The 15,909-nt window shown below is 40.3% G+C and overlaps 1 protein-coding gene across 1 annotated transcript in view; it reads left to right on the top strand.

Moving 5' to 3' along the window:
* The window catches only part of GABRA3 (gamma-aminobutyric acid type A receptor subunit alpha3), a 261,093-nt gene extending 245,520 nt beyond the window's left edge, over positions 1–15,573 (top strand). The window contains exon 10 of the mRNA XM_003804517.5: positions 13,243–15,573. Coding sequence (XP_003804565.1) covers positions 13,243–13,578 — 336 coding nt within the window. The 3' untranslated portion in view covers positions 13,579–15,573. The remainder of the gene's footprint in view (positions 1–13,242) is intronic.
* Positions 15,574–15,909: the final 336 nt, after the last annotated feature.

Below are 15,909 nucleotides of genomic sequence, written 5' to 3'. Positions count from 1 at the left end.
TAACTTGGTTTATCAGCTAGGAACAGGGTCTGTTAGCCCCCCACCCAGGAAGAATATAAGGAAATCAGTACACACCCACTCCTACCTCTCCTTCTCTCTACCAGTTCCTATCATCTCCTAATTTCTGTTTGCTATACTACTATTGCTCCATTATTACATTTTATAACACTTAACTGTAAATCCTATAATTGTTTAGTCATAGTTCTACATTTAAATGGGTTCTTTTCTTAAAATCGTCCTTTTATCTATCATTTCTATTCATTGTATATTTACATCAATTCCTTTTTTTAAGTTCAGGGGTACAAGTGCAGGTTTGTTATATAGGTAAACTTGTGTCATGGGGGTTGGCTGTATGCTGTACAGATTATTTTATCACCCAGATATTAAACCTAGTATTCATGAGTTATTTTTAATGATCCTCTCCCTCCTTCTTCCCACGACCTTCCCAAAGGCCCCAGTGTGTGTAGCTATCTTCTATAAGTTTCTTTAAGATGGTCTCATGGGAACCATATTTCCTTCTGTTTTGAATGTATAAAATCATTGTCTATTGTGTTTATACTTAAATAATAGTTGAGCTATTGTACAATCCATGGGTCACATTCTCTTTTTCTGATGACTCCATTAAGACATTTATTACAATACTCAATAGGTCATTTTCTTCCTTTTGTAACAAAGTTTGTATTAATCGCATGATAGTTTGTCTTCAATTATTACTTGAAGTCGCATTAGAGAAATTTTTACTACTCTTGTTATGTATGGAAATATCATTGGGGGAGTAACTGAGAGAGTTAGCAGGATAGTAATGAGTAGCTGAGAATGAGTAGTAGAGAGTAGTTTGAGCATCACTTGTTGTCTATATAATCTCTTATGAGTAGTCTTCCTTGTAGTTGTGATTCTACTTCTGACTAGTAAGAACTTTCCCTTGTTCACAGGAAATCCCTCTATGTTGATACAGGTGTCTGTGTGCATGTCTCTGTGTGTGTTTGTGTATGTGCTTGTGCATGTGTATGCGTGTATAGTATTATATTCTTTAATTTTGCAGTCTCTGTCTCCTCTGCCACTATGTGGTAGTCAGAGTTCCAGGATGTTCTCATTACCAGTTTGAAAACTGATTTTATTTCAAAACAGGGATTGTTTCTTTCCTTTGTCAGGTCATGCCACACACTTTTGGGACACTATCCTTGACCTGAAATCTAGAGCAGCAGGTATCCTCAGTGTCATCTTCACCCTGATCTGATTTTCACTGCCCTTCACTTTCACTTTCACTTCACTTCCGAGCCCTTACTTTTTGGGATTAAGGTTATAAAAGCTGTTAAGTTTCACCAAAGATAGAGTTCTGGTTTTTATTTCTCATCTTACTGTTTTTGGTTGGTTGCAGAGAGGAAAAGTGAACAAAGGTATCCTTACTCTGACATATTAAACTGGAAGTTCCCTAAAATACATTATTAAACAGATAGATATTTTAGGAGCAGTTAGCAGCAATCAGTGATATACAGCTTGAGTTCACTAATGAGAAATTATCTAACCTCATGAGCATTTGTCAACAGTTTATTGGACTAGTGGACCAGAAAATGTCATAGATTTTAATAAAATATTTGACTAACTTTTAAAAAATTATACCTCCTTGAAGAAAAGGAAGCAGGCTGGATGTGGTGGCTCATGAAGCAGGCAGACTGCTTTAGCTCAGGAATTTGAGACCAGCCTGGGCAACATGGTAAAATCCCGTCTCTACAAAAAAAATTAATAATTATCTGGGCATGGGTGCATATGCCTGTAGTCCCAACTAGTCAGGAGGGTGAGGTGGGAGGATCATCTGAGCTTGGGAAGTTGTGCCAATATGTGTAATCAACCTAAGTGTCTATAAACTGATGAATAGATAAAGAAAATGTGGTATAGGCAATGGAATACTATTCAGCCTTTAAAAAAGAAGGAAACCCTGTCATTTACATAAGCACGGATGAACCTGAAGAACATTACTATAAATGAAATAAGCTAGGCACAGAAAAGAAAAATACCACATGATGTCACTTACATGTGGAATCTAAAAAAGTTGAACTCTAATCCCAGCACTTTGGGAGACTGAAGCGGGCAGATCACGAGGTCAGGAGATCGAGACCATCCTGGCTAACATGGTGAAACCCCATCTCTACTAAAAATACAAAAAATTAGCCAGGTGTGGTGGCGGGCGCCTGTAGTCCCAGCTACTTGGGAGGCTGAGGCAGGAGAATGGCGTGAACCCGGGAGGCAGAGCTTGCAGTGAGCCGAGATCGCGCCACTGCACTCCAGCCTGAGCGACAGAGCGAGACTCCATCTCAAAAAAAAAAAAAAAAAAAAAATTGAACTCACAGAAGCAGAGGGTAGAATGGTGGTTACTGGGGACTGGGAGTTGGGGGTAGTTGTTGGTCAAAGAATACAAAATTTTACTTAGAGAAGAATAAGTTCAAGAGACCCTATCGTACAACAAGTGACTGTAGTTAATAGCAATGTTCTGTATTCTTGAAAACTGCTAAGAGTAGATTTTAAATGTTCTTACCACAGAAAATGATAACTGTGAGGCAATGCATATGTTAATTAGCCCAATATAGCCATTCCATAATGTACACATATTTCAAAACATCATTTTGTACATGATAAATATATGCAATTTCATTTGTCAATTAAAAATGAATAAATAGAAATAAAAATTATAAAAAGTGAAGTACTAAAGTGACAACTGTGCAGCAAGCAAATTTGCAAAGGAACCAGTCCAGTTTGCAGATGGCTACTACAGGGATTTATACAGTCATTTATAATGCTATCACCACTGGTTATTGATAGAACTAAAAAGTTTGCTATAATTGTACTAGACGATTCAGGAAGGGTTACATATGTGAAATAAATCATTTATCATGAAAAGACAATTGGTAGTAAGCAAAACTGGTAGCAGTATAAATATATTGTATAAAAGTATAGAAATAACTATTAGAAGTATTACTATCACCTAAGAGAATTAAAAATAAATACCTACAAGGGGCTGGACAATGGGTTTGGGTGCATTGGGGTAAGGGTTTCTTGATTTTCATAAGTTTTCAACTTCAATTTTTTAAACTATGTCCATTACTACTTTAAGTTATTCAACATTAAAAATAATAAAAGCAAATTTAAATGAAAAAACAAATCTCAACGTTTAAAAAGAAGAAAATTATTCTTAGAACCATTTATAAAATTTGTATAACTTCTTGTATAGATTTTGCAAAAAATAGTAATGCTTGGACTTTCTTTTTTTATTTTCAAATGCTCTAGAATAAAATTTTATCTTTTTTACATTGGAGAAAACATTCACATTCTCTTCAAATCTTGGAAAAGCTTAGTTTCTTGTCCTTAATGGCTTTTAAGTCTATGGGTCATTCCTGCAATTGTAGCCACAAATCAAATCACCCCTTGGTATTTCTTTGTTGGGTAAGTAACATTCAATATGGGTTAAGTTTTACTCATAAACTGGTGGTCTTCCTACCTTGCTCTGCAGTAGGTATAAGTGGCCTAGCAGTAATCATAGTCTCGATTGAAACACACACACACACATACACGCACACACGGCAATTATTTCTGGAATACCTGTGGTTTGCAAAACTAAACTACATGGTCCCAGTACTCAGGACCTGATGGTCTAAGAAAAGTAAGGCATATATCCATATATATATATATACACACATATACAGACAGAGCACTGATATAGGACAAAGTGCTGAGTGTCACAGGAGAGATAAATCCAAAATACTTCCTCTCTATTTTGTTGTTTACCTTACTGAGTACTTGACTGTTTCCTAAAAAATCTACTGCCCTTGCAAGTGGAAGCCACTCCTCCATTCCCTCCTGCTGCTTCCAGGCCACTGTTTACTCCTTTACTTCATGCAAAAAGTTTTGTCCTTTGATGTTCACTTCATCTGGCTTTATCACTCTATTTTTCTTCATCTTGCTCAACTTAGCAACATTATTGTATTCTCTCCGCGTTCATTTCATATGTAGGATTTCTACAACCAGTTCACTTTATTTGCAACTGCCCCAAGTTCTCTCTTTGTTTTTCAATTGGATGACTCATCTGACATCATAAACTGGAATTGAGCCTATTAAATGAGGTCTGGATTGTCCCATTTACCAGGCATTGCTACTGTTTCCAGCACTACGTGAAGGTTTCAGAAATGAACCAATCTAACTGCCTGTATATTTGTTCTAGTGTTTTGTTTTTGTTTTTCGTATTTTTTTTTTCAGAAAAACAGTGACAGTAAGTCAGCTAATTGTGTTAGTGTTTTTGGAACTGTTACTTGACATCAGAAGAGTTTTGTAATGAAATTTGTGGACACATGAGGCCATATGTTCCATAGGGCTCGCCTCTGTGTCATCCTTGGTCAATACCCAAATTGTAGTTTTCTCTATGGTTATTTATCCTCCCCTCACTTCTTATCCTTATCCTCTTCTGTGGTTTTTTCTTGACGTATCCTCCTACTCCTCATAAACTGTCCCTCACTTCCCTCAGGAACTCCTGTTCATGGGAAGATAAAACATTCTGCCCCAGCAGCTTCTTCATTGAATGACCCGTCCACCTCCTGTTTTAACTGATATGTGATTCTCAGTTGAGACTTCCTTCCAACTGCCTTACTGCTTGGCAGAAGCTGTTAATCAGATTCCCATTTTCCAGAAGTGTAGTTTACATCGTCTTAATCCCCAGTACTGCTTTCAGACCATTACTCTCTCACTCTTTTATATTAAAGATGTCTTCTTTGAAAAAGGTGTCAACTCCTCACTTGGATTCTCATACATCAGGATTTCCTGTTTTTCTTGTTCGTCCTTGGAATTTTCTTTGCACTATCCTTGTCTTCTTTCCAGCACTAAACGTTAGAGCATTTCAGGGCAGCTCAGTCAGATCTGCAGGCCAGTCAGCAGTCTGATCTCTTTTTTATTTTCTGAATCTGTACTCACTTCTCAAGCGACCTCATTCAATCCCAAGACATTGAATCAATGGCCATCTAGAGGCGAACAACTTCCAAATATGTATCTCTATCCCAAACCTTTCCCCTAAGCTGCAGACTGATATATGTAACTGTGTACATCTCTATTGGGATTATATTCCTATTGGGATGTCTGATAAAAATGTAATTCTCATATCCAAACACAACTCCTCATCTTCCCCCTAAACCTGCTCTTCTTCAAGTCTTCCCAGCACAGCCAATAATGTCACTATTCTTCCAGATGCTCAGGCCAAAAACCTGGAATCCATTCTTAATTCTTTTATTTTTCTTACCTGCCCCCCACTCTGCTCTCAGACAACCCAAACCTAACTCATCAGCAAGTCCTAACTCCTCTACGTGCACAATATAACTTGAATCTGTCTACTTTTCTCCATATCTAACATTCAACACACCACACCTCTTCACTAGCCTCATTAGGACTAACATCCTAATTTTAGTCCTCTACTTTCAGTGCCTACACATCTATTCTCTGCCCAACAGTAGGGAAGATCAATTAAAATAGTAAATTATAAAAATTCTGCTCCAAATAGTTTAATGGCTTCCCACTACATTTAGATCAAATTCCATTATTCTTACGATGGTGCTCAAAACCTTACAGGATCTTGTCCTTAGATCTGTGATGGTACCTCTTACCATCTTTTTTGAATTTTCATTCACTCCACTCACTCATCCCATAGTGGCCTCCTTGATGATTCTATTTATTTATTTATTTATTTATTTTTGAGATGGAAACTCACTCTGTCACCCAGGCTGGAGTACAGTGGCGCAATCTCAGCTCACTGCAACCTCCATTTCCTGGGTTCAAGCGATTCTCCTGCCTCAGCCTCCTGAGCAGCTGGGACTACAGGCATGTACCACCATGCTTGGCTAATTTTTTGTATTTTTAGTAGAGACTGGGTTTCACCGTGTTAGCCAGGATGGTCTCGATCTCCTGACCTCATGATCTGCCCGCCTTGGCCTCCCAAAGTGCTGGGATTACAGGCGTGAGGCACCGTGCCCAGCCTCCTTGATGATTCTTAATGAATCACTTTCATTCCAAGCCTAGGTACTTTGTCACTACCATTCTTTCTCTATGGAATGTTTATTGTTGAGATCTTTTCACAGCTTGCTTTCTTATTTTGTTCAGGTCTCTACTTACCTTCTCAGGCAGACCTTCTATCACTAGCATTCATCATCTTTTTCTGCACTGCCCTGCTTTATGTGCTTCCATGATAATTCTCACCTCCTGACATTACATTGCTTTATGCATTTTTTTGCTTCTATGTTTATTACATGTCCCCCCAACTGGGATGTGAACTCCTTTAGGGCAGGAGCTGTGTTTTACCATTTATTCCTGCACCCCAAGCACCTAGCACAGAACCTGTCACATTGTAGACACAGAAAATATTAAATAAATGGATGATTTCCTATGTTTTCCTTGCTTCTTTATCCAGCATATGTCCCACACTGTATCACTGCAGTCACTCACCAGCACTCTTGACCTCCCTAGTCACTTCAGTCCAAGTCCTCTATTTCTCTCCGAAAAAAAAAAACCATTGCTATTGATGGATTGGTGACATTTATGAGTGTATTTTTGAATTCTGCTGTTCCTTCAACCTATGCCTGCAGTTACTCTCTGTCCCTAATTAGTTCTGTCTTCTTTATTATACAAAATCTAGTTTAAATTAGCCAGGCATGTCTACAGCTATCTGATCTTTGACAAACCTGACAAAAACAAGCAATGGGGAAAGGATTCCCTATTTAATAAATGGTGCTGGGAAAACTGGCTAGCCATATGTAGAAAGCTGAAACTGGATCCCTTCCTTACACCTTATACAAAAATTAATTCAAGATGGATTAAAGACTTAAATGTTAGACCTAAAACCATAAAAACCCCAGAAGAAAACCTAGGCAATACCATTCAGGACATAGGCATGGGCAAGGACTTCATGTCTAAAACACCAAAAGCAATGGCAACAAAAGCCAAAATTGACAAATGGGATCTAATTAAACTAAAGAGCTTCTGCACAGCAAAAGAAACCACCATCAGAGTGAAGAGGCAATCTACAGAATGGGAGAAAATTTTTGCAACCTACTCATCTGACAAAGGGCTAATATCCAGAATCTACAATGAACTCAAACAAATTTACAAGAAAAAAACAAACAACTCCATCAAAAAGTGGGTGAAGGATATAAACAGACACTTCTCAAAAGAAGACATTTATGCAGCCAAAAGACACATGAAAAAATGCTCATCATCACTGGCCATCAGAGAAATGCAAACCAAAACCACAATGAGATACCATCTCACACCAGTTAGAATGGCAATCATTAAAAAGTCAGGAAACAACAGGTGCTGGAGAGGATGTGGAGAAATAGGAACACTTTTACACTGTTGGTGGGACTGTAAACTAGTTCAACCATTGTGGAAGTCAGTGTGGCGATTCCTCAGGGATCTAGAACTAGAAATACCATTTGACCCAGCCATCCCATTACTGAGTATATACCCAAAGGACTATAAATCATGCTGCTATAAAGACACATGCACACGTATGTTTATTGCGGCATTATTCACAATAGCAAAGACTTGGAACCAACCCAAATGTCCATCAATGATAGACTGGATTAAGAAAATGTGGCACATATACACCATGGAATACTATGCAGCCATAAAAAAGGATGAGTTAATGTCCTTTGCAGGGACATGGATGAAGCTGGAAACCATCATTCTCAGCAAACTATGGCAAGGACAAAAAACCAAACACCACATGTTCTCACTCATAGGTGGGAATTGAACAATGAGAACACATGGGCACAGGAAGGGGAACATCACACAGAGGGGCCTGTTGTGGGGTGGGGGGAGGGGGGAGGGATAGCATTAGGAGATATACCTAATGTAAATGACGAGTTAATGGGTGCAGCACACCAACATGGCACATGTATACATATGTAACTAACCTGCACGTTGTGCACATGTACCCTAAAACTTAAAGTATAATAATAATAAAAATAAATAAATAAATAAATAAATACATAAATTAGCCAGGTGCGGTGGCTCATGCCTGTAATCCCAGCACTTTGGGAGGCTGAGAATTGAGTACAGATTCAGAACAAACACCTGAGGTCAGGAGTTCGAGACCAGCCTGACCAAATGGAGAAACTGCCTTCTCTACTAAAAATACAAAACTATCCTGGGGAGGGGGGCGGCGGTGGCACATGCCTGTAATCCCAGCTACTCAGGAGGCTGAGGCAAGAGAATTGCTTGAACCCGGGAGGCAGAGATTGCAGTGAGCCGAGATCATGCCATTGCACTCCAGCCTGGGCAACAAGAGCAAAATTCCATCTCAAAAAATATATATATACATATATATTCTAGTTTAAATCTTTGCTATTTATTTAACCTTCCTCATGGGGAATGTAGAAGCCATTGTATGAGATTTCCCTTAACCTACTGTGCTCCTTTCTCTCCACCAAAATATAGATAGTATCTAATCTCATCCATTCTTTCCTTCTCAGCTGTGATCTGGACCTGAGAAATTCCACACTTATGCTCTAGATAACCCCCACCCCTCCCCACCGCCTTTACAGGAAAGTGGTGCAAGTGATTATTTTTCTTCCATCTGCATTTTCTCTCCTTTCCATTGACTTACCTGACAGTTCCAAATTCTTCCTTCTCTTGAACTCCCTTGATTTCATTATTTATCCCCCTCTGAATGTTTCTAATTTGTGCTTTCTCCCGTATATTTTAATTCTTTCTTATTTTAATTAACCTTCCTCACTAAACTAGATTTCCTGAGGGCAGGGTCTCTGATTTAATCATATATGTGTGTATATGTGTGTGTGTGTGTGTGTGTGTGTGTACACATACTCGTAAATATATATAACCTTAATCAATTTGAATTGTGTAATTCAGTCCTGTTAAATACATTCACATTGCTGTGCAGTCTCCTGAACCCTTTTCATCTTGCAAAACTGGACCTCTGTATTCATTAAACAACAACTCCCCATTCCTTTCTGCCCTAGCCCCAGCACCCACCATTCTACTTTCTGTCTCTATGAATTTGCTACTCTAGATATGTCATAGAAGTAAAATCACATAACAGTTATCCTTTTGTGACTGGCTTATTTCATTTAGCATCCTCAAGATTCATGTCTGTTGTAGTATATATCAGAATTTCCTTCCTTTGTGAGGTTGAAGAATTGTGAATGGAATGAATTCATTGTGTGTATATACCACATTTTGTTTATTGTTCTCTCGATGGACACTTGGGTTGCTTCCACCATTTGGCTATTGGGAATAATGAAGGTGTGAACATGGATATGCAAATATCTCTTTGAGACCCTGCTTATAATTTGGGGATATATACTCAGAAGTGGAACTGCTGAATCATATAGTGATTCTATTTGTAAGTTTTTGAGGAACCCTCACAACATTTTCCATAGTGGTTGCACCATTTTACATTCCCAATAGTGCACAAGGGTTTCAATTTCTCCACATCCTTGCCAACACTTGATATTTTCTGGGGTTTTTTGGTAGTACCCATCATAATGTGAGGTGGGGTCTCATGGCTTTGATTTGCATTTCTGATTAGTGATGCTTACCATCTTTTCATGTGATTGTTGGCCATTTGTAAATCTTTTTTGGAGATATGTCTACTCAAGTCCTTTGCCCATTTTTAAATTGAGTTGTTTGGTTTTTGTTGTTGGTTTTATTCATCTTTGAGTCCCACATAGCATATATTCCATTGTTTTGCCCCACTTCTGGAAATGGGCTCAGAAAAGCTGAGCACCTGCAAGGGGGTTGACACAGAGGCACTGGACCATGTAAGTATATACTCTGAGGTTCTAGTTGAGCTTCACCTTTAGAGACAATTGACAGGAGTATCATCGGAGGAAGACTCTTGAGTGGGACATGCATTTCTCTATAAAAGTTTTCATTGCCTCATCACAAAACCCACATGAAATAGATTTTTAGAAGGAAAGGCATTCTTGTTCTGGATTCAAACTCCTTGGGAAATTTGGAGAAGTCAATTTCCACTTTTTGGTTAGGAAATTGCCCTAGGCTGAACTTTGGAGACATGCTATTTATGCAGCAAAGGTCAAGACTCAGGGGAAACAAACAATAAATCACATTGATAATCTTCAATGGTGGGTATTTTTTCATTCAGTAAACATCCATCATTTGCCTAAGAGCCAGATACTTGGCTAGGGGGTAGGAATATTATGACAATTCGGTCAAAGTTAAGTCATCTCAGTCTGTATCTATCAAGGAGAATTACTGGAAAACTCGGTGTAGAAATGGGTAAATATTACCATTAATCTATGGCTCATTTTCCTATTTTCTTGACACTCAAATTTTGCTTTGATTTCCTTCTTTAATGATTTAGGTAAAAAATTGTAGTGGCTGATTAAAATGTGTCATGTTGAAAATGGTGGAAGAAATTAAAAGGTAACTTTCCCTTACTACTTAAAAAATCTGTGATTAACGTGATTGCTGCTTCTCCCCATCTATAGAACATAAAGTGCCTATGGAGCTAAAAAAAAGTATTCATTGTTCAGAATCACTGTTTCAGAGACTTAGTCATAGCCAGTTTATAAGATGGCTAAGTGAAGTAACATATATAAAAGCTTCTAGAAAAGTCAGGGCAATATTTTCTTTCCTTTCTTTTTTCTTTTCTTTCTTTCCTATAATTTTTGGTCTACCCATGAAAAAAGAGTTTACTAAGCAAATTAATAAGCAAGTTTGCAAACAAGCAAAGCACCCTTTTATTTAATAGCAAAGACATTTAGCAGCAGGGCTCTATTCACACAATGAATTTGCTAATTATAAATGAGTCCCATGTAGTATTTAAATAATTTACAAGGTTTTTAGAAACCTTAGAGTTCTGTCCCCCTTCCACTTGTAACAATGTGATTGCAATCCCCAGGGAGAAAGAATATTGCTTTCAAAATATCCTATTAGTCAGACTGTTCAATTTACGTAAACCAACATCCTCTCATCTGTCGCACTTCCCGTCCATGACTGAAAACACTGAGGCCAAAATAAGCAGACAAAGCAAGAGAGCATAGCATATAAGGCCTTTCAAGGTCTTGCTGCTGCCTGTTTTACACAGCCTCAGTTTCTGCAACTCTTTGCCATCCACGCTGTGGCCCAGCTACAGTAAACTTCTTGTCAACTCAAAAAACAGTGCCCTTGGCCAGGTGTAGTGGCTTGCACCTGTAATCCCAGTGATTTTGGAAGCCAAGGTGGGAGGATCACCTGAAGCCAGGAGTACAAGACCAGCCTGGGCAACATAGTGAGACATCATCTCTAAATTAAAAAACAAAAAAATAGCTGGGCATGGTGGCACATGCCTGTAGTCCCAGCTACTCAGGAGCCTGAGGCGGGAGAATCACTTGAGCCCAGGAGTTCAAGACTGTAGTGGGCTATGTTTACACAAGGCCCACCAGCCCAGGTGACAGAGCAAGACCCATGTCTCTAAAATAAATAAATAAAGTGTCCTTGGCCTATGTACTGGCCTTTGCCGCATGCTCATCTGATGAGCTCCTGCTCATCTTTTGTGACCCAGACCATAAACTTCATTGCCTTCTCTGAGCCACCTTTTCCGATGCCTGCAGGTACTTTGTCCCTCTTTGACTGATTTCCCATAGTACTTGGCCCAGATCTTTGAGAAGTCTGATCACGTTCAATGGCAATCGTGTGCTTAAAAGGCTTTCTCCCACACCCGAGTGTGAGCTCCTGGAAGACAGGGACTCATGTTTTACCCTTTCCATTTATCTCTAAGTACCTAGCATAGTTCTTGGCCCAGTAGGCATTCAGTAAATATTGGGCAAAAGTTATTAGGATCACTATAGTAAATGGCATTGAGGTCTAAAGGAGAAAAAATAAGAATGATGGGGACTCTGAAGTTAAGAAGAAAGGATATATGAAGAGATTAGGAGATAGGGGTCAGCAAGAGAGGATGGAAATAGAGAAACACACGAAGAAAGCAAGTAGGAAGTGAAGGAATAAAGAAGTGAAGCCTGGGTTCTGGGAAGCAAAGTAACATCAAGAATGCACTCATGAGGTATGTGAAATTAGGGCATTTCTGAAGCTCATCTATACCCACTTTTCCCTAGAGCCAAACTGGGATGGAAGAAAAGGCCAGAGTGAGGAATGAGGCAACAAACCATCTATAGACTATGAGCTAGGCCACTGCATTTGGCCTGGGGCTGGGGCTGGCCTCCTTCCCTGGCCTCTCCTGTTCTTCAGCTTCTCAGTTTGTATCCAGGCCTAAGCATTGTGTCCTCTTCTCTCTTCTGCATCAGGGGAGGCCCAGTGAGGCTCTCTGTATACACAAGTTCATATATATGAGAGCAAATTGGCATGTGTGTGTGCTTGCTTCCCACTGGGTGTTTGAGTTTCTTTCACTCTTAAAAATAAGCCCAAAGGGCAGTGACATAGCAACTCCCCATCTATCTCTGCCTTTGCTATGTCAGAGAGTCTTTTACATAGCTCTGTGGAAAGCCTTGGCCTGCTCCTGAGCTTGCTGAACAGTTACACTGCATGAAGGGTGGGAAGCTGTTGTAATGATGCATGCCATGGTATGTATTGTCTTTATGACAAAATGACTTTTCAGACTCACCAAGCTCTCTTCCTCACAGGAGATGTGCCACTTGATGGTCACGGCCTTCTGGAGTTATTTCTTGGGTAACCAAAAAGTGTCTGGGGCCTATAGAAAGCAGCACAGTGTAGCCCTAGATAAAAATCTCTTACCCAGATTGCAAGTTAGGCTCTGCCACTTAGTCTGAGGCTGAGTTTTCTCATCTGTCAAATGGGAGTAATCTCATCCACCTACCTCATAGGGGTTGCTCTGAGGATCAAATCACATGATGTATAAGATTCCACATGTGACCAACATTCCACAGTTTATTGGCGATTTCTAGCTCCATTCTCTTATCTGATCCTCTCAACAATCCTGAAAATTATTTTGATCCTCATTTTACAGATGAAGAAACTGAGGCATGAAGAGGAAAAGTGACTTAGCCAAAGCGACATAGCTCGTGAGCCAGGATGATGCACGTTTTCTCTTTTCATACTCATCTTCAGTTATTCCTTGACACAAACCTGGTTACTAGTGCTATTGGCTACATGGCCCCTGTGCCTTAACTTCCCTCATGGCTCCTCCTCCCTGCAGCCTCTGAAGGTTCTCTGTGTAATGAATTAATTAGCTTTGCTTTTTTCTCCCTTTCCCCCCCTCTTTTTCCTGGCCTCTAGAAGAAAACACCAGCAGCCCCAGCAAAGAAAACCAGCACTACCTTCAACATCGTGGGGACCACCTATCCCATCAACCTGGCCAAGGACACTGAATTTTCCACCATCTCCAAGGGCGCTGCTCCCAGTGCCTCCTCAACCCCAACAATCATTGCTTCACCCAAGGCCACCTACGTGCAGGACAGCCCGACTGAGACCAAGACCTACAACAGTGTCAGCAAGGTTGACAAAATTTCCCGCATCATCTTTCCTGTGCTCTTTGCCATATTCAATCTGGTCTATTGGGCCACATATGTCAACCGGGAGTCAGCTATCAAGGGCATGATCCGCAAACAGTAGATAGTGGTGGCAGTGCAGCAACCAGAGCACTGTATACCCCGTGAAGCATCCAGGCACCCAAACCCCGGGGCTCCCCTTCGTGTGTTTCAGGATTCTCCTTTTTACCCCTCTACCAAGCTGTGACCCTCAATTCATATTTATGAATCTCTACGCAAAAAATAACTACAGAAAAATTACTTGTCCCTCCAATATTGCCCAGTATAACCCCATCAAAGCCAAACACTGCCATTTGTCCAGTTGCTCATCTTAGTCTGCCAGTCTCCCCTAGCTGAGGGCACTGCATGTATTTTATTGCACTCTGCCCGCTGCAAAAAGAACAAGAGATTCTACTCTCCATAGTGGAAGCCTTGGCTGTTTGAGAGGCCCAGAACAAGGAGAATTGTTGACTCCCATCTAGATCAGATGACTCTAACTTACTAGGCAGCCAGGTTAGGCTAGGCCATGTGATCCTGCGTGCCACTTCCCCTGCCTTCAGCAAGGCCTACTAGGCATAAGTACTGATAGCAAAGGTGGGAGCCAGTTCTACACCCCCAACCCATTTATTGGTTTGGAAATTAGTGGGGACAATTGGTACTAACCACCGTCTACCATGTATGGCCAAAATAAATAGAACTAGCTCTGCCAGCCTGGCACCAAGATGGCTGGTGCCCTGCCATGTCCAGCCCCTCGGGAAAATAGTCCCCTCCTTGTTACATCTCTCCTCCAGAAAATCTTCTTCCCCCACTGCCTTTGGCACCCTTGTAGCCAACTGAGCACTACTTAATTTGGACTCATTACCACCTGTATACTTTTCAGGAAAAAATGATCAAGCATTTTTTATTTATATCAAAAAGTTGCAAATAGAAACAAAGTGATCTAGATTTAAAAAAAAACATTTTTTTAAAATATGGGAGAGATACAAAAGTCACCTCCCTGCCAAGGCAACTAGCCTATACTGGATTGGGTAAGAGGTTTGGAGTGGATGGTAGTTGAGGATTGAAGTCTGGCTCAAAAGAGAAGGCTACTGGCAGATGAAAGTCAAATTCTTCCTTCCATACACTCCACATTCCACACCCTGGCCCAGGCACTTTTCTCCGACCATATCGGGAACCTCTGGTCCTCTGTTGATGCCGATTCTATGAGGGGTGAATTGGAAATTCATACAAATAAATATCTCTAGTCAATATTGAGTCAACTAGATCATTAACTTTATTGCCAATTTTATAATATATTATTTAGAGGCCATTTGTTCTTAATCTTAATGTGAGTAAAAGACACAGGCATAAATATGCGATTTTTATAAGGTAGATAAACTGAATCCCAGAAGTTTGAATGATTTGCCTAGGCTCCTTACAAGTGTCTTTAATAAAGAGCTATCGTGCGCCCCTTTCCAAAGGCCAAAATAAAGGACTGAGAAGCCAGGTCCACCGTGACCTCAGAATCAGCACAATCTCAGCGGGCCTTCTGGGTCACTAGTGGAACTTGGTTGGGCACCAAAAAGGTTTTTAGAAAGTCACAATGTGTCACCCAAGAAGATCACTTTTAATAGTCTCGGCCCAAGAGAATGAGACTGTTTATGATGGCAGCCCCAGCCACTTTGGCTCTGAATACCTGCACTAGTCCAGAGTATCCTAGAAGCCCAGGGTAAAGCCACAGAGGGCACCACAAGCAGATTCTCCCTGCCCACCGGCTGAACAAAGCTCCTAAGGGGTGTATCATTAGCTGCTGGTTGCCTTTTCATCCATCCTTTCCCCGTCCCCTGCTTCCTTGCCATTGCTGGGATAATGCATGCCCGTCCCATTATTCCTAAGACTGTGTCTGTAGGTAAATTCATGACTAGAAGAGTGTAGTCTTGTGGATATGTGGGGATATGGGGGGTGGGAGGGCGGGGCTGTTAATGGTTGTCTTAAGGAACTTAGAATGGAAGCCTGATCTTTGCCTCTCTGTAGAAATTGTGTTTCCAAATGCTTTGGTGCAATGTTTAGCTGCTGTTTATTAAACCCTTTCTGAATTGTACTTGGTCTGCAGAACTTTCTTTGGTCACTCTTTGCCTAACACAGACAGTACTATGTTTTTGGCTTTCACCCCCAATCTCATGCCACCATTACTTTCTGCTTCTTAACAACCATTGGAAAAAGATGGAAGAAAGGTACCCCCAGAGCAAGAAATGTATTACAATGATCCAAAGTAAAACTCGTGTGAAAACATAGCTTTGATTGACTCGAGGGTCTCATTGCCCAATATGAAATATTATGAAAAAGCTGTATTGCTTCTTCTGCTAAATTCACCCACTCCCAGGAAATAGAGCAATGTATTTTCATTGTAATTCTAAAGGATTTCTCTTCTCCATGG

Source organism: Pan paniscus, chromosome X, assembly GCF_029289425.2.
Source record: "Pan paniscus chromosome X, NHGRI_mPanPan1-v2.0_pri, whole genome shotgun sequence".
Classification (NCBI taxonomy): Eukaryota; Metazoa; Chordata; class Mammalia; order Primates; family Hominidae; genus Pan; species Pan paniscus.
Note: the sequence above shows the minus strand (reverse complement) of the source record. Positions and strands in the feature narration are given on the sequence as shown.